Source organism: Podarcis melisellensis (assembly GCF_964234715.1).
Source record: "Podarcis melisellensis genome assembly, chromosome: 15".
In the NCBI taxonomy this organism is placed as follows: Eukaryota; Metazoa; Chordata; class Lepidosauria; order Squamata; family Lacertidae; genus Podarcis; species Podarcis melisellensis.
This window is the reverse complement of record NC_138532.1, coordinates 42,939,824-42,961,336: the sequence shown is the minus strand read 5'-3', so window position 1 is coordinate 42,961,336 and position 21,513 is coordinate 42,939,824. Positions and strand designations below refer to the sequence as shown.

The following is a 21,513-nucleotide window of genomic DNA, read 5'->3' as shown; positions in this document are numbered from 1 at the left end:
CAGGCCTCATTCACACTCACACATTTAGACAAGTTCGTGGAGACAATGGGCGGATATTAGCTCCACAGTCAGAAGCAGTGATGCTTCTCAATCCCAGTTGCTCTTATGCTCAGGTCCTGTTTGCTGGCTTCCCCCAATGGGCATCTGGTCGGCCCCAGTGAGAACAGGAGGCTGGATTCAATGGGCCCCATTTCGCCTGATCCAGCAAGCTCATCTCATTCTTATTTAAGGGTTCTGAGAGCGGTTAGGAGGAAACACCCCCCCCCATCCCAATTCTCCTCCCGGAGCTACAATTCCCATTCTTCCCCATGAAGAGGGATTGATTGTCAAACCGCTCTGGAAATTGTAGCTCTGTGCGGGGAAATCGGGGGCCTCCTAACAACTCTCAGCACCCTCAACAAACTACAGCTCCCAAGATTCTTTGGGGGGAGCCACAATAGTTTAACGGGGCATCCAAGTGCTTTAAGTGTAAAGACTGTGCGGATGCCTGATTATCGTCTGCCAAAGCAACTACTCTATTCCGAACTTAAAAATGGTAACTTAAAAGCGTAATGGTCAACAAAAGAGGTTCAAAGACTCTCAAGGCAAATCTAAAAAAATGCAGTATAAACACTGACAGCTTGGAAACACTGGCCTGCGAGTGCTCCAGTTGGAGAACAGCCTTTACCAAAGGTGTCATGGGCTTTGAAGACACTCAAACTCCGGATGAAAGGGAGAAACGTGCTAAGAGGAAGGCACCTTTGGCTAACCACCGTGATGAACTCCCGCCCGGAAACCCATGCCCCCACTGTGGAAGGACGTGTGGATCCAGAATTGGCCTCCACAGTCACTTACGGACTCACTTTTAAAACCCTGTTTATGGAAGACAATCTTACTCAGCTACAAGTGATCACCAAAGAAGAAGACTGTAAGTCTAGCGGTGGATACAACCCGGTATCTTTAGCTATAGGCCCACATGCTATATGGATGTGGACATGCTTTTAACATTAAGATAAAAAGGGAACTTGCTTTGCTTTGGAGATGAATTTGTAGGTGTCGTTCCAGTAAGCCAGGAGATCTGTTGCCTCCTCGTCGTAAACACGGATGTTGTGGTACTCAAAGACGCCAGGGAAGAAGTTGTCGATTTCTCGGGTGACGTTCAGAATGTACCGCACCCTGAAGCCAAAAGGGCAATAAGGCTGGTTTAGGGGGGAGGTGTTAGACACCCGCCCCCGCACACAGTTGTCTTTCCAAAACAAGGGACAAAGTTGACAAGAAAGAAGCCCTTGAGGTTTAGCAAATAAAATAAAAACCAGGGGTGAGGCAATTCCTTCTCACCCCTAAGAAATGTCTAAGAATCATAGAATGGTAGAGTCGAAGAGACCCCCAAGGGTCATCTAACCCCACCCTCACAGCTCATAAATCCTCAACACACGGCCATCAGACCCCTGACTGTTGTTTTGGTCCACAGCAGCCAACACGGGACCCTACAGATGCTGATGGACTTCCAACTCTCAGCAGCCCCTACAGGCACCACCGTCAAATGCCAGGGATGATGGGAGTCAGATTTCAGCGGCACATGGAGGGCTGTGGGTCTGCAGCCAAAGGGTTAAAGTGATAGAGCTGATTCCTAGAGTGGCAAGACAGGCCACAGAGAAGGAAATGGCTCCCAAACTGAGTCCTCCCAGATGTCATTGGACTCCCAATAGTCTGTAGGGCACCACCCTGGCTATCCCTGCCTTGATCTGAAGACACCCCCCCCCAGCAACCAAGTGGAACTGGGGGGCCGTCACTGATTTTTTGCTCTCTGCTGGGTGGGATGAAGGACATTTCATCATGGCCATGTTCTGGGACTTACCCTCTATTCTGCAGATCTTCCAGATTGGAGGCATTCCACTCTGAACCCTGCGCAAAGGGAGAAGACAGGGTGGGGGTAATCAAATCACGTCAAGAACAGGGAAGGGTGTACAAATGGAGCAGGGGGTGGGAGGTGGAGTGAACAGTATTGGGCAAAGAACCCAGGGCTCCTGGCTGGGAAACGGGAGTGTCAGAAAAGGGGAAAGGGAACCCCAGAAGAGACCGGATGGATCAGGCCAATGACCCATCTGGTCCAACATCCTGATCTCTAAGTGGCCAACCAGATGCCCCAATGGAAAAATGTCCTCTCGCCTCCTGCAGTCGCTGCCTCTGACTGTGGAGGGCAGAGAAGAGCCATTCTGGCCAGCAGCCATCAATAGCCCTCCTCTCCTCCATGAATATGTCCACTCCTCTTTCAAAGCCATCCAAGTTGGCTCCCTGCAGCAGGGAGTTCCACAGTTCAACTAGCTGCCGCACGAAAAAAGGACTTTCTTTTCTTCCAACTTTCAGCTTTGTTGGCTCTCCAGGGGTTCTCACGTTACAAGAGAAGAGGGGGAACATTCCTCTATCCACTTTTGATTCCGCCAAGAGAGTCAGGGCTGAAAAGGTGCGTCGTCTTCTTACGTAAAACTGCTGACTGATGCCTGGCCTGTGCATCTGGCCGGAGGAGGGTGGGTGGGAAAAGCCCCAGAGCTGCTGACTCATCAGCCGGCGCAGCCTCGCGAGACGTGCCTTGGCACCAGGCGAGCTCAAACATTTCAGTAGCCCAGTGTTTACACAGCTTGAAAAAGAGGAGGAGGACCCTTTGGTTGGGGATATCGCATGCTTCCACCCAGAGCATCACCATCCCGGGCTTTACTGGAAGCAGGATCCCACCTGCCAGACCTGAATAAGCCTTTCCTGTGTTTGTTCTCAAGCCCTCCCGGGGCACCTTTGTTCCTGTTGTTTTCTCCCAGAATAAGGGTGTGGGCAGGACGCTCCGGTAACCTCAGAAATTCATAGAATCATAGAATCATAGAGTTGGAAGAGACCACAAGGGCCATCGAGTCCAACCCCCTGCCAAGCAGGAAACACCATCGGAGCACTCCTGACATATGGCTGTCAAGCCTCTGCTTAAAGACCTCCAAAGAAGGAGACTCCACCACACTCCTTGGCAGCAAATTCCACTGTCGAACAGCTCTTACTGTCAGGAAGTTCTTCCTAATGTCTAGGTGGAATCTTCTTTCTTGTAGTTTGGATCCATTGCTCCGTGTCCGCTTCTCTGGAGCAGCAGAAAACAACCTTTCTCCCTCCTCTATGTGACATCCTTTTATATATTTGAACATGGCTATCATATCACCCCTTAACCTCCTCTTCTCCAGGCTAAACATGCCCAGCTCCCTTAGCCGTTCCTCATAAGGCATCGTTTCCAGGCCTTTGACCATTTTGGTTTCCAGGCCCCAGGATGGCGAGAGGGATTCAGGGATATGCTGGACATCTGCCTTGCGGGAGATGGTTTGCCTGCACTCTCTGCTCTCTCTTGGGTCTTTTCGGTTTGCTTATGTAATAAATGTACTGTACTTAACAACTTAAATGCATATGCAGTGGTACCTCGGGTTAAGATCTTAATTCGTTCAGGAGGTCCGTTCTTAACCTGAAACTGGTCTTAACCTGAAGCTAATGGGGCGTCCAGTGGCCGCCATGCCACTGGCACGTGATTTCTGTTCTTATCCTGAAGCAAAGTTCTTAACCTGAGGTACTACAGTGGTACCTCAGGTTACATATGCTTCAGGTTACATACTCCGCTAACCCAGAAATATTACCTCGGGTTAAGAACTTTGCTTCAGGATGAGAACAGAAATCGGGCTCCGGCGGCGCAGCAGCAGGAGGAGGCCCCATTAGCTAAAGTGGTGCTTCAGGTTAAGAACAGTTTCAGGTTAAGAACGGACCTCCAGAACGAATTAAGTTTTTAACCCGAGGTACCACTGTATTTCTGAGTTAGTGGAGTCTGTAACCTGAAGCGTCTGTAACCCGAGGTACCACTGTACTTGCTTCCACAGTAGGCAGTCCCCGTCCCCCTATCTCATTGCATTCGAACTTGTAGACATCCAATGAAGCTGAATGTTGGAAGATTCAGGACAGATAAAAGAAAGGACTTCCTTCGTGCAGCACACCATTAAACTGTGGAACTCCCTCGTACAGGATGGCTTTAAAATAGGATTAGACGAATTCATGGAGGGAGGGTTATAAATGGCTGCCAACCACAACAGCCACCCTCTGCCTCCACTGTTGGAGATGGCCATGCCTCGGACTACCAGCTTCTGGAAGCCACAGGAGGGGAGTGTTGTTCTTGTGCTCAAACCCTGCTTGCTGCCTTCATCCAAGCATCTGGTTGGCCCCTGCAAGAGGAGGATGCAAGACATCAGGCCATTGGCCTGATGTTCTTACGTGACATCTCAGTCTCTATAAATAAGAGCCAGTTTCTGCAACTCTGGCTAAGCTTAATCGTGATGGAGCAGTGAGGCGGAAGGCAGAAGAGGGAGATGGTGGTCTGTATGGCAGAGCAGATGGGGGGTGTTTCTAAGAGGGCGGGGATGACAGCATGTAAAGTTGAGCAGCTTGTGAGCATTCCTAGCAGCCATGTGCCAAAACACTTACCAGGAAGACGTGGTCAAAGATCTGTGTGGGGCTGTCCATCTGGCCCAAGATGACGATCATCTCGTTATCAATGAACTCCTTGAACTCCCGCAAGTTGCAGGCCATCTGCATCTCCAGCTCCGTGCGGATCTTGGGGAGGAGAGAGGGGGAAAGAGGTGCATTGTTACACAGCTCAAACACCCACCCCGGGGGGGTGGCAGTACCCTTCAGCAGACCCCCACCTCCCTTCTTTTATGGCCCCAGGGGAAAGGGCCAGGGATTCTTTAGCTGCGATTTCTCGGTGACCCTTGGAGTACCTTTCCAATGGTAAAAGTCTATGAAATTTGCCTGGAATCAAACAAAACATTTAAGGAGCAGCCAGACCCACAGAAGACAAAAGACGCAAGAGTCAAGGGTTGGGTCAGACTTCCAACAGCAAGAAGGTCAGATCCCCAGGCTATCAAAAGCTGTAAAAAGGCAGCAATTGGTCTTTGGATTCCTCCTCTCCAGAAGTAGGGCTTGTCATTTTAGACAGTGAAACCTATTTTTTTTTGCAAAATTCTTCACTTAAAATACGTTTTTGGGTGTGAAGAACTCAAATCTGCTGGGGGTTTTTTGTGACTGGACAACATTTAACTTGCTAAGTCTACGTTTGATGAAGAAGCACACAAACTACTTTTGGAAAACCAAATAATTTTAATTTTGGCTTCTGAAAATGTCAGGTAATGCTAAAGAATAATTAATATCTAACTGTGAGTACTTGACAATCATTTTTCATGATTTCTATGCCATTTTGCACATATTCCACCTACCAAGCAAAACTAAATTATGTTATTTTAACCTAACTAACTTTTGAATTGCCAAGCCCTGTTGCAAGCTTTTAGCACCCCTCATTTTTGGGATTTCAAAGTTGAAAGATTCAACATGCCCCACTCCAGCTGGCAGCTCTGGATGGGAAATAGGACTGAAGGATGTGGTTGCAGCAACCAGGTGTCCCTCCCCCTGAGAAAACCCCACTCAGCCTTCCCTGCCCTCTTTAGCAATCTGGGGGGGGGGGCAAGCTCACCAGCCTCCTTTTCCTCACCTCCTTGGATGTGATGTTCTCCAAATCTTTCTGCATCATGATTTCCCTCAGCTTGGTCTTTATGAGACGTTCTGTGCGTTCCCGTTCCGTTGGGCTGCAGGGGCATGGGGAGAAATGGAAGAAAAAATAAATTTCAGAAGTCTTTTGGGCAGGCGGGGATACTGTACACATTGGCTTCAAGACAAAATTCCCTCCGACTGCCTTTGTGGGAGAGCTGCAAAGCCAGGCTCACACCATCGGCTCTGCTGAAAGCTCCTCCTTCCCCTGGTGAATCTAGGAACAACTGTTCAGAAATAGGGGTCTGAGTTTTGATTTTCCTCTTCCCTCCCTGTCCTTTCCCCTTGTGTGCCATGTCTTTTTTTAATTGTGAGGCTGCGGGTCGGCACCTTCTTGTTTTGACTTTATGTAAAAAAGTTACATAGGTGCCGTTTTGGCCAACCAGCAGGGTAATAAAAACAAACAAGTCTAGTTCTCAAGCTGAGTGGGGAACCTTTTTCATCCTGGGGGGCCACACTCTGTTCTGGGTGACTTTCCGAGGGCCACCTGCCAGTGGTGGGTGGAGCCAGGGGCGACAAAAGTGGCTGGAGCAATTCATGCAAAAGTCTACAGGCATGAGTCGAGGCCCTTCTCTACCTGCCATCTGGACAGTGGCAGTGAAGGGTGTAGTGTGAAGGGTCCTGAGGGCCAGAGATGGAGACCTCGAGGGCCTCCCCTGGCCCCTGGACCTGAGGCCCCCAACCCCTTCTGAAGGACCTCCACAGCAAACCACACCAGACAGGTGTTTCGACCTTCATCCATCCTCTTTTATAAGGATTTAATGGGCGAGATCAATGGCCACAGCTCTTTACAGCAAGGGTTCGGGGCAGGATGTGTGGCCCTGCAGACACCAACTCTTATCAGCACCCCTGACCTTTGGCCATGCTGGCTGGGGCCGGTGAAAGCCGCAGCTTCCACCCCACCAACTCCTGTAATACAGCCTCAGCACAATACTGTGTGAGACTGGTCTGCCTCGGTATGTTTCCAACATTCTTTTCACTTATATATTGCATTTATACCCCATCTTTTCTCCAAGGAGCTCAAGGTGGTTCTCCCCCTCCTCATTTAACCCACCACAATAATCTTGTGAGGTAGGTTAGGCCGAGAGAGGCAGTGACTGGCTGAAGGTTGCACTCAGTGAGCTTCATGGCTGATTGGAGGTTCGAACTCTTGTCTCTCCCAGGCCCTAGCCCAGGGGTCGGATCCGGCCCAATCGCCTTCTCAATCCAGCCCGTGGATGGTCTGGGAATCAGCGTGTTTTTACATGAGTAGAATGTGTCCTTTTATTTAAAATGCACCTCTGGGTTATTTGTGGGGCATAGAAATTCGTTCATTTTCTTTTTCAAAATACAGTGGTACCTCGGGTTAAGTACTGAATTCGTTCTGGAGGTCCGTTCTTAAACTGAAACTGTTCTTAACCTGAAGCACCACTATAGCTAATGGGGCCTCCTGCTGCCGCCGCGCCACCAGAGCACGATTTCTGTTCTCATCCTAAAGCAAAGTTCTTAACCCGAGGTAATATTTCTGGGTTAGCAGAGTCTGTAACCTGAAGCATATGTAACCTGAAGCATATGTAACCCGAGGTACCACTGTATATTCCAGCCCCTCACAAGGTCTGAGGGACAGTGGACCGGCCCCCTGCTGAAAAAGTTTGCTGACCCTGCCCTAGCCCGCTACACCACTGACCGCTACACCACTAAATCTCAGGGCCAAGGACAGACAGGGAACCCCAGTGAGATGTACCAACCACCACAGCTCACTGGGCCTCTCCATCAGAAGCCATCTTGCAGCATGAAGAGGTCCTGGTCCAGCATAATTTTGCCAGCATATGCTACTGTAGCCTGGCCTGTAATTCTGCCCCTCCACCTTCCTTGGAAAGGTAACAGGCTCTACGCTTCCTTATATGGAACGCACCACGCAGCCAGCAGCACCCGCGGGTGCATTCCAGCAGCCTCTCTGGCCTTATCGCTGGCGGGTAAAAATAGTCAGGGCTTATCAGCAAGGACCGTAGCACTCTGGGAATAAACACCTCTCATCCATGTATATATGCCATCGTCCTGTATGTGAACACAGCCTCTGGCTGGATCAGACCAAAGCAAGCGCGCGCACACACACACACACACACACACACACACATCCCGGCTAGATGGATATCTCTGAGACCACCAGCAGAGATACGAAGCAATGTGGCCACAGCTGAGTCTGAAAGCCAACAAATGAATGAATCCAACAGTAATAAACAGTATTGTGGAGCCCACAGCTCCACAATAACATGGAGAAGGGCTTTTAGTGTGGCAGCCCCTGCCCTGTGGAACAGTGCCCCTGTCGAGATACGACTGGAGGCGCTCAGCACATGTACTTGCCAGAAGCAAGGGAATACATTTTTGTTCCCCCAATGGATAACTGGGTCTTTGCCACAGACTTCCACTTTGTCAAGGATTTAATCTTGTTTCAAAAGTGCTTGCTGTTTTTGTGTTTTGAAACTACTTCAAATGATGAACGAATCACGATGATGAGGATGATTATAGCTGGCTGAGGGATAGGCCTTGCGAAACAAGCCCAGCTGACAGGCGAGACAGGCTGGCAGAGAAACCAGCATGCTCTCAAACCCGCTGACCTTTGACATCCGAGATGTATATTTTCCAAGACCCACCCTATCAATTGCATTGCAGGAAGTTGGGACTAGATGACACTCATAGTCCCTTTTTTGATGGCTGTCAGAGGCAGCAATGTTTATGAACGCCTGTTGCTGGAAACCGCAGGAGGGGAGAGCATTGCTCCTGTGTTCGAATCCTGCTTGTGTGTTTGCCATGGGCACCTGGCTGGCCACTGAGAGAGCAGGATGCTGGACTGCTGGACTGACTACCGACCTGATCCAGCAGGACCATTCTTACTTTCATGACTGTTATTTGTTTTAATGTTGCACCTTGGAATGGCTGCAACCTGCCCCGGGACGTTAGGGTGGAAGGCAGGTAAGGAATCAAAACCGTCCCCAGCCCTACTCACACGTCCGTGAAGAGGGCAGGTGAATCGGGTCGGTGGGATTGGACATCTTGCATGGCGTTCCATTCATTGACGGAGGACTGGTCTGAGTTGATGTGGCTCTCATAGTAGCTGACCCACGTGAGGAAAAGGCTCCCCGGGTAGTAGTTGTTGATGCGAGCCACTTCGCAGGCCTTGTGGAGACTCTGCAGGGCAGACCTGGATGGAGCAGGTGGAGGGGGGAGAAAATAAAAGCAGAGGAAAGAAGTCAGGGAATCATGAACAGCCAGAGGACGGAGAGGGCCCACAGCTGAGCCAGGGAGAAATGACATGCTTAACTGCCATTATTATTATTATTATTATTATTATTATTATTATTATTATTATTATTATTTTCAAAGGAAACTGTATCAACCCAAAGAAAATACGCATGATTACAAAGTAGGAAAAATAATAATTTGGAACTGCTTTTCCTAATACATTCAACATTTTATTAAATAAAATAAAATGGAGATCTCTCTGTTGCTTCACAGAAATGTCTGGTCAATCATATAGCCTATCAAAGGTACCTGGACTCCAAAGAGATGCAGCCAGGCTAGGTTACTGATTATTGGTATAAATGCAAACTGTAGCTGCTTCTCTGCTGGGAAGTCCTTCTGATTGTGTTATATAATCAACGAAGTCAAATGATAAGGTGCAAAACTTCTCTTTTGCTTCCCACTAAATAATCACACTTGACTATTAGTAAGCATCAACTTGTAAACTTTTGAAAATCAGAAATAAAAAGTAAACAACAACAACAACAACACTTAGCTGTTAGTATTGGCTATATTTTTTCCACCTTTTGAGGCAAGAGCACCTCTAAAGGAGACCTATAGGGGAGCTGAGCAAGAAGGGAGCCCCACGCTCAATACCTGGATTCTCCAGTTACACATACAACCCACACCACACCCACCACTTTCCTCCTATTTCACAGAATGCAATTGCTTTATTATATATAAATAAAAATAAATGTAGCAAATGCTGCTTCATTCTGCATTTAGCTGTGATTCCTGCATTGAAGGGGGCTGGATGAGACGACCCCTTGGGGGCCGCTTACAACTCTGCAATTCTATGGTTCTATGAATCTCCTAGTAAGCTTCTGGTGGGGCGGGATGGGGGGCTTTCTTCTCCTCCCCACAGTTTTCCAAAGCCCAGTCTGACAGCCAGCCCAGAACACGCACTGCACACAAACAGGCAATGTCCAGTCTCACATGGTGCCAAATTCTTCCCTCGGCATGGAAGGCAAGGCAAGGCAAGGCAAGTGGCTGTGTTCCTCCTCCAGGGTCCAAGGCAGCAAATGTTGGGAATGGCAAGTGAGGAGAATTGCTCTTGTGCTCAAGTCCTGCTTGTGGGTTTCCCAGAAGAGACATCTGGTTGGCCACTGAGAGAACAGGCGGCTGGGCCCCTTTGGCTCTCGTGATGTCCCCATGATGTTCCCATGTTTACATCCCTTCCTGAGAGCTGTTGAGCTCGGAAGGGAGCCACAATGGGTTGAAGCCCATCACGGGATGTGCTGTCATTTAAAAATGTCCCGAGACGCTTTCTAAGAAGGAGCCGCTCCACCTGTTTTGAGCTGGCGTCCTGACTCTCTGCCCGGGACCTGAAAGATCTAGGTTAAAAGCAAAGACATGGAGCTCTCCCACAAATACATCGCAAGCTCAATGGGTGACACATTTCGAAAGAGCGAAAGCGATCCTGAGTCAGTGAATTTGCAAACTTGTTAGAAGAACCCTACTGAGAGCTGTCCTATAAAGGAGAAGGATTATCCAGCAGGCTTAGCAGGCAAAACCTGGACATATAAAGCTCTGCCTGGGTCTTCGGATGCCAAAGAGAATCCCTTATAAACATCACCCAGAGTTTAGGTCGCTCTGCTGAAAGGCCAGTTTCATTGGCAACTTCCTGACCTTGAACTGTTCCCCCATTCCAGCTAGTCACTGCAAAAACCAATACTTTACTTTTAGGAACTGGCACCTGTGTTTGCTTTCTCCTCTCTTCTGTCCTCCTCCCTTTTTCCTTGTATGTCGTGTCTTTTTTAAATACATTGTAACCCCGCAGAAAGGGGACTCTGGTTATAAATGCTTGTATTTAGGCTACTCTTTTGGACATTAAAACAAATATAAGGGCTTTAAAACAAAACATTAAAACAAATATAAGGGCTCTAAAATCAACCAACCAACTAACCAAGCAACCAAGCAACCAACCAACACAGAGGTAACAGAGGGCTCCATGGTAACCATAGAACCATAGAATTTTAGAGTTGGAAGGAACTCTATGGATCATCTAGCCCAGGGGTCAGCAAGGTTATACCTGCCTGGGCCGGTCAAGTCCTGTGGAGATCTCTCTGTGGGCCGGATTGCGTGTGTGTGATTCCCGGCACCTGGGCATGCACAGACGCAATTTCCAGCACCTGGGCATGCGCAGATGTGATTTTCGCACCTGGGCATGCGCAGACGCGATTTCTGGCAGCTGGGCATGCGCAGACGTGATTTACGGCGCCTCAGAAGTGAGTCCCTGCACCGTGCTGGTTTAGTGCAGTGCGTGGCAGTTGGGGGGGAGTCGTGGGCCAGTCAAACTGCCCCCATGGGCCGCTTGTGGCCCATGGCCTGCAGGTTGCCAACCCCTGATCAAGCCCAACCCCCTGCAATGCAGGAATATGCAGCTGTCCCAGAAGGGGATCAAACCTGCAACCTTGGCTATACTTGGCCAATTGGCAGAGTATAAATAATAAATTATTATTATAACACAACATTGGCGGTATATTGAAGATAGCCCATGGTGACTGCATTCCATCATTCTGGAGAGCACCAGTTCTGACCTAAGCGCAAATGAAAAGCAGTGACATCAGTCTTGGAGTAGCCAAGCTTCTACATAATGCAGCTGAAAGGATCGTTCCAGCCTCCAAGGGCTTCTCATGAGCCTACATTTCTGAGAATACTTCTTCCTTCCTACTCCAAAAACCTTCTCTATAAACTGTGTGTAAAAAAATAAAGGAACACAAATTCTCTCACCACATGGCTTGCACAGAGACAGGCTTAAAGATGTGCACCCGGTTATCTGTCGAGACGCTGAAGCCCCTGGAAAGGAGGGAAATGGAGACAACAGCCAGTCAAACAACACTTCAGCAAAGACGACGGTTTGGACACTCAGTGTTAATCGAAAAAGGCCAGATGCTCTTCCTTCCTGGGAGCCAGGAGGCTATGAAAAAGGGCAGCCCCTGGACAACCTGGTGACCTCCAGATGTTGGCTGAGGCTGATGGGGAGTTGCAGCCCAAAACACCTGGAGGGGGCCAGATGTTGGTTCAGGCTGCCCTCCTGCCTCAGAAGGATGACAAGGGGGTCAGGGTTTACTGGAAGTTGCCTGATGGTTCAACACTTGGCCAAGAGCCTTCTGTAACATTTACATGTAGGTCACACTCAATAACGCTTCCTGCATTGCAAAGCAGGGCAGAGCGGGGCAGGGAAGGAGAGAGAAGAGCAGGGCCGGATGCCTTTTGCACGTTCACAGCAACACAAAAACCAGACAATCACAGGCTCTTACCCATCGCCATCCAGATGAATCAAGGCATCGCTCCAGAGTGGCAGGACCAGCCCCATTGTGCAAACACTGCTGTGGGAAACAAAAGAGAGGGGAGGACGACGATTTAAACTCTGCAAAAGAAGGCCCATGGGAGATGGACGTTTCAAAGCACTGGAACAGACTCCAGCATACATTGGCAAGCTGGAAGGTGTGCAGAGGAGGGAGACCAAGATGAGGAAGGGTAAGGAACCAAGCCTGATGAGGAATGGTTGAGGGAGTCGGGGATGTTTAGCCTGGATGATAGGAGTCTGAGAGGAGAGATATGATAGCCGTCTAGAAATATCTCAAGGGATGTCACACGGAGGATGGAGCAAGCTTGTTTTCTCCTGCTCTGGAGGGTAGGACTCGAAGCAATGGATTCAAGTTACAGGAAAGGAGATTCCTTCTAAACATCAGGAAGAACTTTCTGACTGCAAGAGCTGTTCCACAGTGGAACAGTCTCCCACAAGAGGCAGTGGACTCTCCTTCCTTGGAGGTTTCAAAGCAGAGGTTGGGTGGCCACCTGTCATGTATGATCTTGTTGAGATTCCTGCTTTGCATGAGGATGGACTAGAGGATCCTTGAGGTCCCTTCCAACTCTACAATTCTAAGCTTCTATGAAAGGACCCAAGTTAGTTTTGGCCGATACTTTAAATGGGTCTACTCTGAATAGGACTAGCATTGGATACAACGGCGACCCCCTGGAGGATCACAGCATTATTCATCGGTGCCTTTCCCCACAGCCAGGAACCTCCTGCAATGTCTTTGTCCGTGCCAAGACACACTGACAAAGGGCTCCCTGCTTTCATCCTGGTAGGCTCAGACTGTTTTATTGCTTTGTGATAAGCGCTCTCTCTGTGTGGAAGGTAGAGAATGAATGATGAACAGCCTATCAATTGCCCCTTGAGTAGCTTTTCTCAATTCCTTACTGTCGGTTTCTGTTCCCACAAAAAGAATGAAGGGACGGGAAGAAGATTTAATTACTGGACCTTTCTCCTCTCCCCACTTTTTCATGAGTTCATAGCTCTACGTGGGGCTACCTTTGAAGGTGACCCAGACAGAGGGCCTTCTCGGTAGTGGCGCACGCCCTGTGGAATGCCCTCCCTTCAGATGTGAAGGAAATAAGAAAGTATCTTATCTTTAAAAGACATCTGAAGGCAGCCCTGTTTGGGGAAGTTTTTAATATTTAATGCTGTATTGTTTTTAACCCTCAGTTGGGAGCCGCCCAGAGCGGCTGGGGAAACTCAGCCAGATGGGCGGGGTATAAATAATAAATTATTATTTAAATGCACAGACATTTTTCTTATTATTTACATTATTGGTATTGTTTCCACTGTCAGTTTGGATGCAGGACACCTTGGGCAGTTTGTTGGAAAGGAGCCATGTAATTTTTTAAAAAAATGGTTAACCAACAGAGAGGGTATCACACACAGGCAGAGTCTACCGACAACCCCACCCCCTCCACAAAAAAGAACCCCCAGCCACCAGGGGAGGTTTTCTTAAAGGTAGAGATGTGTGTGTGTGTGTAGGAAATGAGATTAACTCATGGAAGGGGGGGGCGTGAGGAGAAAAAGGGCACCTCTGAGCAGCTTCCCAAAGAGACTGGAGATATTTTTAGGGATCTCTTTCACCTACCACTTCCACCAAAGCCCCCAGCAACAAGGCTAAATTGGGTTTGTAAATACTCAGTGGGTCAGAGGGGAGGGATATTCGGTGTCCGAGGAAGCAAGCAAGAGATACGTAAGCAGGGCTGGAAGGGATGGGGAAACTTATTCCACGCACCAACACCAAGACCAAACAGAAATGAACATTGGGCTGAACCACTTTATGCCCAAACTAGAACAGAACAGGGAACAGGGCCAGGGTTCCCAACCCTGGGAGACGAAGGTTCAAATCCCTGCTCAGTCCGAAAGCTCAGTGGGGTGACCTTAGGCCAATCTTTCCCTCTACCCCACAGGGTTGATGTGGGGAGAAAACCAGGCACACCATTCTTGAGCTCCTTGGAGGAAAGATGGTCTACTCATTCATTCATCCTTTTATTTGTATGCTGCTTTCACACACACACACACACACACACACACACACACACAAAATCGAGCTCAGAGTGGCTTTCAACAAAGAAAACAGGGTTGCCTATGTAATAAATGTTATCCTTCAATGATGTTTCTGAAAAAAATATGATCAGAATTAAGTAATTTTCACTCAAGCTCATTCGAAATCTCACCTGCTTTGAGATTTGTGCTGCACCAACAGCCTTGAGGACTAGAAATTTGTGCTCTGTGGCAACACCACTTTGTGGGAAGCCTCCAGCACTCACACTGAGGACCTGATTGGTGATGCTCCCTCTTAAGCACCCTTGTTTTCTAGACAACAATCTAGACAACATGGATTCTTTGGCTGTGACTCCTGTGTCGCAGGGGGTTGAACTCGATGACCCTTGGAGTCCCTTCCAACCCTACAATTCTGTGATCCTATAAATGCTTCAATCCGTCCTTCAGAGGGAAACAGCTCCAAACCCCCCCAATGATCTGACAGCCCTCTTGGAGAACTTGCAAAAAATTAAGATAACAATTGCACATCCTGGTCAGCTCTCTCACTCTGATTCACCACATACCTGTCGTTGCAAGAGAAGTCCATTCCCAGGACGATGCTTTCCTCGGTGTCCTGCCGCCCATTGGTTGAGACCACCACCATGTATCGAGTCCGGTTCTGGTACGTGCTTTCCAATCTCACAGCCTGGGAAAAGAAGGGGAAAAGCTTTTCAGTTGTTTGTAGAGCCCACTCTCCATATTCTACACCGGGGCGGGGTGTCAATTGATCTCACTGCTGTCTACACTGGCTGGCAGCAGCTCTCCAGGGTTCCAGGCAGGGAGTTTTCTCCCAGTCCCACCTGGAGATGTCATTGGGGACTGGACCCAGGACCTCCTGCCTGCAATGCAGGTGGATCTGCCATAGAGCAATGGCGCTCCCTGCACCTCTGCCAGCCTGAGAGAGGGGAGACGCATCTGCCACTGGTCTCCCAGTACGAGCCAAAGCCCACGGAAAAAGGGCTTGGAAGGCCAGCAAGAAGTGTTTGGCGGGAAAAGGGTGCCACCTTAAAAGAAAACAGTGACTCAGTGGGCAGCAATTCTGCATCAACATTAACTCAAGCCCAGGGTGCCAAGAGCACGCAGAACCCAGCAAATTCCCTAAACCGTGCATGTCTGCAAAACGGTTTCCCCCTGAAAAACAGGGCATCTTTGACTGCTGGTGCCTGTGGAGGAAGCAAGGTCTGTGCCAGTGCAGAAAACTCCTTGAGATACGATTAAGACTGCATCAAATCCGTGGCCTTTCAAACCTCGCTCTGCAGCCAGGAGGCTTGCTTCCTCTTCTTAAAAAGAAACAACGAAAACAAACCCAAAACCTGAGATTATCTCGGGATGTTCAATGCGGCATCCCAAACTCATCTCCCTACTGCTCTGCAACAGAAGTGGGATGCTGAAAACCCCAGATTGCTGCAATTACACGAAGTCTTTTTGAGCTGCTGGATAAAGGGAATAGCTTCAACCGGCATATGTGTGTGTGTGTGTGTGTGTGTGTGTGTGTGAGTGTACCTGCTCCGAACCTCTGGACACGCCCTGGAGAATCCCTCCATCCTTCAAGGAAACTAGAACTTCCCCCATGATCAGAGAGGAAAACTTCGGCTTCATGTACTTCATTGCAGTGGGTTGGGCTGGATGACCCTTGGAGTTCCCCCTCGACTTCTACAATTCTATGATAGGAAATAAGCCCGCCTATGAACAACAGGAGACGGGCGCTTGGCCGTACGGACCAAGAATAGCCGGCGAGGTTCAGCTCCAGACTGTGGAGGAGCTGAGTCAGCACAAGGAAGACTATATATGCCAGTTCCTCCCCCCGCCAGCCCCCGTTTGGTTCCCCATCCTCATGCCAAGTCGGCAAGATACGTACGGGCGCTGACGCGGCATGCCAGGAAGCCAGCGTCACGCAGCGCAAGCCGCTTGCAAGAAGCCAAGAGGAACTTGCCTTGTGTGGCCTGAAGATGCCCCCGGGCAGGGGTGGGGCGGACCCCTGGCATTCAGCGCATCCTTTTTCTTTTTACAGCCTCCTAGCTCAACTCCCGGGACATTTGCATTCTGCTTGATGTTTTCTGACCTCACAGAGTGCAAGATGAACCACGGCACTGCCGCAGAAGGGACGTCTTGAGTATGCTAACTGGCCCATCTAGGGTGTGTGGATTTTATTTTGCCCAGAGCAGCCCAACCACAGAAAGAACCGCTTCTGCTAAATAGTCGTGGTTCTTCTCTAAGAATTTCCTGAACAGGAGGGCCCTGGCGGGGGGCCTGAAACCTTGAATGGGCTCCTCCAGGGCAGGCTCAAGGCTACAGGAAGTGGCACTCCGGCACCGGTGCAAACCGTACAAGTTAAACACCCTGCCTGAACAAATCCCACCCCAGAAACCCCTCAGGAGTCTTATGTGGCTTAGCTTCCAACTGCTAGAAACCGTGGTTTTCCCCAGAAAGGCATGGGGAATCTGCCCCCAATGCCTGGTGGCTTTTCCCTACAGATCTGTGGGACAAAACAGAGCATCAGCTTCAGTTATGAATGAGTACATGGTTTTATTGTACTTCCTTGGACTTGCCAGTGGGTACAGCTGTCCCGTGAGGGTCAAAATGGAGCATCATTGTCCAATAGCAGTGTAATTTGGGAAACTGGGTGCCAAATAGGAGGAGGGCTGACCCTGCAAATCCTGCTTGCTGGGGGCTTTTTCAAATGAACCCATCTGGTCACTGGTGGAACAGAAAACCAACATGGGCAGATATATTTTAGTTAAGCAGCAGGTGTCAGCCTTAAGAACATAAGAAGTGTCTGCAGGATGAGGCAATGGCCCATCTATCCCAGTATCCTGTTCTCACAGTGGACAACCCGATGCCCCAGTGGGAAACCCGCAAGCCAGACCTGAACACAAGAGCAACTCTCCCCTCCTGCGGTTTCCAGCAATTTTTATTCAGAAGATTGATGCCTCTAAACAGGCAGGCAGAGCACAGTCACCCTGACTAGTAGCCATTGATAGCCCTCTTCTCCAGTGGCCTTTTTTGAGCCAGTGGGCCCACGAGGGCACGGCATAATAATAAAAACAGTAAAGGACCCCTGGATGGTTAAGTCTAGTCAAAGGCAACTATGGGGTTGTGGCGCTCATCTTGCTTTCAGGCCAGGGAGCCGGGGTTTGTCCTCAGACAGTTTTCTGGGTCATGTGGCCAGCAGGACTAAACTGCTTCTGGAGCAAAGAGACACCGTGACATAAACCAGAGCACACGGAAAAGCCATTTACCTTCCCACTGCAGCAGTACTTATTTATCTACTTACACCGGTGTGCTTTTGAACTGCTAGGTTAGCGGGAGCTGGGACAGAGCAATGGGAGCTCATCCCGTCATGGGGATTCGAACTGCTGAACTTCTGATCGGCAAGCCCAAGAGACTCAGTGGTTTAGACCACAGCGCCACCCGCGTCCCCATGGCATAATAGCTGCCACCCATAAAAGAGCAAAAAAGAGAGAGACAGGACCACAAATTGGAGTGGGCCTGCCCTCCCCTCCTTGATGGGGACATTTACACCTCTCCTGAGAAGGGAAGGGAGAGCAGGCATCCAATCCTGGCTCCCAATGAAATACGGGCATGTCTTAGGGGTGGGGTGTATGTTCAATGGGAGAGAAGCTGAGCCACTTGTGTAAACAGGAACTGAGCAGTAAGAGCAAAAAGCCTCTCTTGTGCATTGGGTCTTTTTTTTAAAAGAAGGGGGTAGTTATTGAGACCTTTAGCAGGTATGTTAGGCAGTATGGATGGCCAGGCAGTCACCCACGGGCACCACGTTGGCAACCCCCTGGTTTAATGTGATCCGGCAGGGCTTTATACAGTGCAAGGCATGTCCTGCTATGAAGCCAGCAGACGCTAAAATGGGAAACGCAGCTTCTTTCCCCTTAACTCTCTATATGGACTGCAGCTTCCTGCTGGCTCTCCAGCGGCCTGTCTGGCATCAAGTGGATTAGCGTAATCTAATTTGCTTTGCTAAACCAATCTGGGCAGCAATAATTAGCAGGGTGGTTTTGACATAAGATCACCGCTAAACAGAGACCGGAGAGGCCAAAGGGGACGGCCTGCCCTCGAGCTGCCGAAATGGGATTTGCTGAGCAAATTTCTAGGACTGGCAGGAGGAGGAGTCACCCCCCTCCCTGCTCGCTGTCGGGTGTCCTTCCAAGAGGGTGGGTGGGGACACACGCAGTCCAAAGAGGCGGCTTTGGACCCGGGGTCCTCCAGTCCAGGAGGTTTAAAAATGCTGCTTGTACCACTCACATGACCGGCCCACCAGGTTCTGCTGCTTAGGTATGTTTTGCAAACTTATGCAGCAAAACTTCTGAAATTTGTCTGAGCATATGCTTATCCCCATGGGGCTTAAGATACAGCATACTCGACCCCTCCCATGGTTTAAAAAACAAATGAACTAATTTATCTGTCCTGGGCAAAGCTATTGATTGGTCGGCTGCTATGTGCAAGTCTCACGCAAATAGCAGAACAGCAGATTCTGCCCGACCAACCTAAGAACCGCCTTCAAATTGAAGTGGAGAAGGCTCCAATAGTTTGGGGGCATTTTTACCCCTTGCTACGAAATAGTATCTCCCACCCCTTGTGAAGATGGCCATCTGTCAGGGGTTCTTTGGCCAGGATCCCTGCATTGCAGGGGGTTGGACTAGATGACCCTGGGGGGTCCCATTCCAACTCTCTGTTCTATGATACAAAATCCGTTCTGCATATTCTGGCTGAGAATTCCAAGACCTGGGGAAAGGCCTTTTCCGTTCCTGATACCCAGGGTGCCTTTAAACCAAATTTGAACCCAGGACCTCTTGCATGGGAAGCAGGTTCTCTCAGAGATGTTAGCCAAGAAGTCCACACTTTGCTGTAATGATTCCTGCCCAGCAAGCAGTCTTTCTATAGGCATATGCCTCCTGATGCACCGAGATGACTCAAAACAGCACTACAGGTTTTTGGAGACCCAGATCTCCACTACTGTTCCCTGAAAGGCCACCAAAAACTACCCTTCAGGAAAAGCAAACAGGGCAGATTCAACATATAGGAGCCGCTCTCTCAATCCTCTTCCCTCCCCAACCCTACTCAAGTTTGGGAACCGAGTGTAAATATAGCAACTTCCTACTGTTATCTGCCCGTTAACCGGGGCTATTTCTAAACTGGAAAGCTGGCTTGGACCACAGAGTTAGGCGTCATTTCTAGGCTCTGACCAACGTCAGCACTTTTTCCATAATCCAGGAAAGGACAAACATTTCCTCTGAAAGGGCCTCATCCCTGGATCTTGGAAGGGCTGCACAGATCAAAGGGCGTGCTTAGGGGAAAATCAATAAATCCCAACTCCTCTGCCAAGGAAAGATGAGTTCCGAAGCTCATCTAAACGTGCCTGCTCTGTATTATCTATATAAAAGCACTTCTAAACTGCTTAGCTTTTTTTATAAAAAAATCTCTTTAGTGGCAGACAAAAACAACATGTTAAAAAGCAGCGTTACATAAACAGGAATCCAGGAACAACAAGGTCAATTCTTATGGGCTGGGGGAAAAAGGGAAAATATCTTTAAATGATGTTTGAAGCATCTGGTGGGTAAGGCATCACATATGACCATTTTGGGGTCACTGCCCTGTGATGTTTGCAGGGCGTGGTGCCACGAATAAAATTTCTCTCCCATGATTCTAGGTGATCCCACAAGTCTACAGGGAGCAGACAGGAGGGAGGGTCTTTTCAGGCAACCTAGTCCTGAGTTGTTAATGGCCTTGAGCATGGCAACCCAGGAAGTGATGCTCTCTCACGGCAGAAACAGAAATGAATTCTGCCTCTGGTTGTTACAGGTGGCAGGCGAAGAAGTCCCACCTCCCAGACACTGCATGAAGTACTTTATTCTATCTATCCTGAATCTTCCAGCACTCAGCTTCACTCAATGTCCATGAATTCTAGAATTACAGTGGGACCTCGGGTTAAGTACTTAATTCGTTCCAGAGGTCTGTACTTAACCTGAAACTGTACTTAACCTGAAGCACCACTTTAGCTAATGGGGCCTCCTGCTGCTGCCACGCCACCAGAGCACGATTTCTGTTCTCATCCTGAAGCAAAGTTCTTAACCTGAGATACTATTTCTGGGTTAGTGGAGTCTGTAACCTGAAGCGTATGTAACCTGAAGCGTCTGTAACCCGAGGTACCACTGTACAAGAAAAGGAGGAAAAGCTTTTCTCTACCCATTTACTTCTATCGCTTTTATACATGGAGGTAATTAAATTTGACCAGGAGACAACACCGTCTTCACAAAGGCAGTCCTTAACACTCTTTAATAAAACAAAACAAATAATAATCACTAATCAAGTCAGTTCTTTGGGCATCCAAGGAAAGAAGACCTTCCTTTGCCCAGGGATTGGCCACTCAAAAGTTTCCCGCTACCCCTACAGCTCCGAGGCTCGACTGACACCCGCCCCGCGCAAACAGGAGCGGATGATCAAAGAGTGACCCCGGCATGACTTTGCCGCTCCCAACTTGGTACTGCACAAAGTGGCCCCATTGTCCCTGTCTGCGACCCCTCGTTCTCCTTGCTTGAAAGCCCAATTTATCAAAAAATAACCCAAGAAAGCTACCCACGGAAAATGTACAAAGCCGCCAGTGATAGTGCAGAACAATTGATTTGCTGATCGGTTGGGAGCCGGCGGCGGTGCGGAGCACACCCCAACCACCCGATGAGCACTAACTACCAGTAGAGGTTTGCCAAGAGACTGGGTGGGATTGGGGGGGGGGGAGATGGGGTCATGACTTGCTCCTTAAGAAGAGGCTGCTGGATCAGGCCCATGGCCCACCTAGACCAGAATCCTGTTCTTACAGCAGCCAACCAGATGCCCCAATGGGAAAATGGCAAGCAGGATTCAAGCACAAGAGCAACTCTCCCCTCCTGGGGAGAGCAACTGGGATTCAGAAACATCGCTGCCTCCAAGCGTGAAGGCAGAGCAGAGCCAGCCTGGTTAGGAGCCATCAGTAGCCCTTCTCCTCTTCCATGAATTTGTCTGCTCGTGGGAATATGAACTGGTTCTAGGATTTGGCAAACAATCAGAAGAACGTGGGAAGAGCCCTGCATCTGGATCAGGCCACTGGGTGGTCCGTCTTGTCCAGTCTCCTGCGCCAAGGGCCTTCTGGCAGTTCCCTCATTGCGAGAAGTGAGGTTACAGGGAACCGGGCAGAGGGCCTTCTTGGTAGTGGCGCCTGCCCTGTGGAACACCCTCCCATCAGATGTCAAGGAAATAAGCAGATATCTTATCTTTAAAAGACA

At 49.3% G+C, this 21,513-nt stretch overlaps 1 protein-coding gene and 1 long non-coding RNA gene across 6 annotated transcripts in view; one reads left to right on the top strand and one right to left on the bottom strand.

Annotated features, from left to right (window-relative positions):
• Positions 1-21,513, bottom strand: part of SSH2 (slingshot protein phosphatase 2) — a 119,857-nt gene that overhangs the window by 12,867 nt on the left and 85,477 nt on the right. For 3 of the 5 annotated variants that reach the window (XM_081890164.1, XM_081890166.1, XM_081890162.1), the window contains 8 exons: positions 14,767-14,888; positions 12,135-12,203; positions 11,605-11,670; positions 8,579-8,773; positions 5,537-5,630; positions 4,474-4,602; positions 1,838-1,884; positions 1,005-1,155 (listed from right to left, as the gene is read on the bottom strand). In XM_081890164.1, the coding sequence (XP_081746290.1) occupies positions 1,005-1,155; positions 1,838-1,884; positions 4,474-4,602; positions 5,537-5,630; positions 8,579-8,773; positions 11,605-11,670; positions 12,135-12,203; positions 14,767-14,888 (873 nt within the window). Of the gene's footprint in view, positions 1-1,004; positions 1,156-1,837; positions 1,885-4,473; positions 4,603-5,536; positions 5,631-8,578; positions 8,774-9,807; positions 10,011-11,604; positions 11,671-12,134; positions 12,204-14,766; positions 14,889-21,513 lie in introns of those variants that run through there. The other 2 variants (XM_081890163.1, XM_081890165.1) reach the window with 2 other exon arrangements.
• The window catches only part of LOC309358017, a 183,376-nt gene continuing 174,123 nt past the window's right edge, over positions 12,261-21,513 (top strand). The window contains exon 1 of the long non-coding RNA XR_014163267.1: positions 12,261-12,965. This is a non-coding gene — a long non-coding RNA (uncharacterized lncRNA). The remainder of the gene's footprint in view (positions 12,966-21,513) is intronic.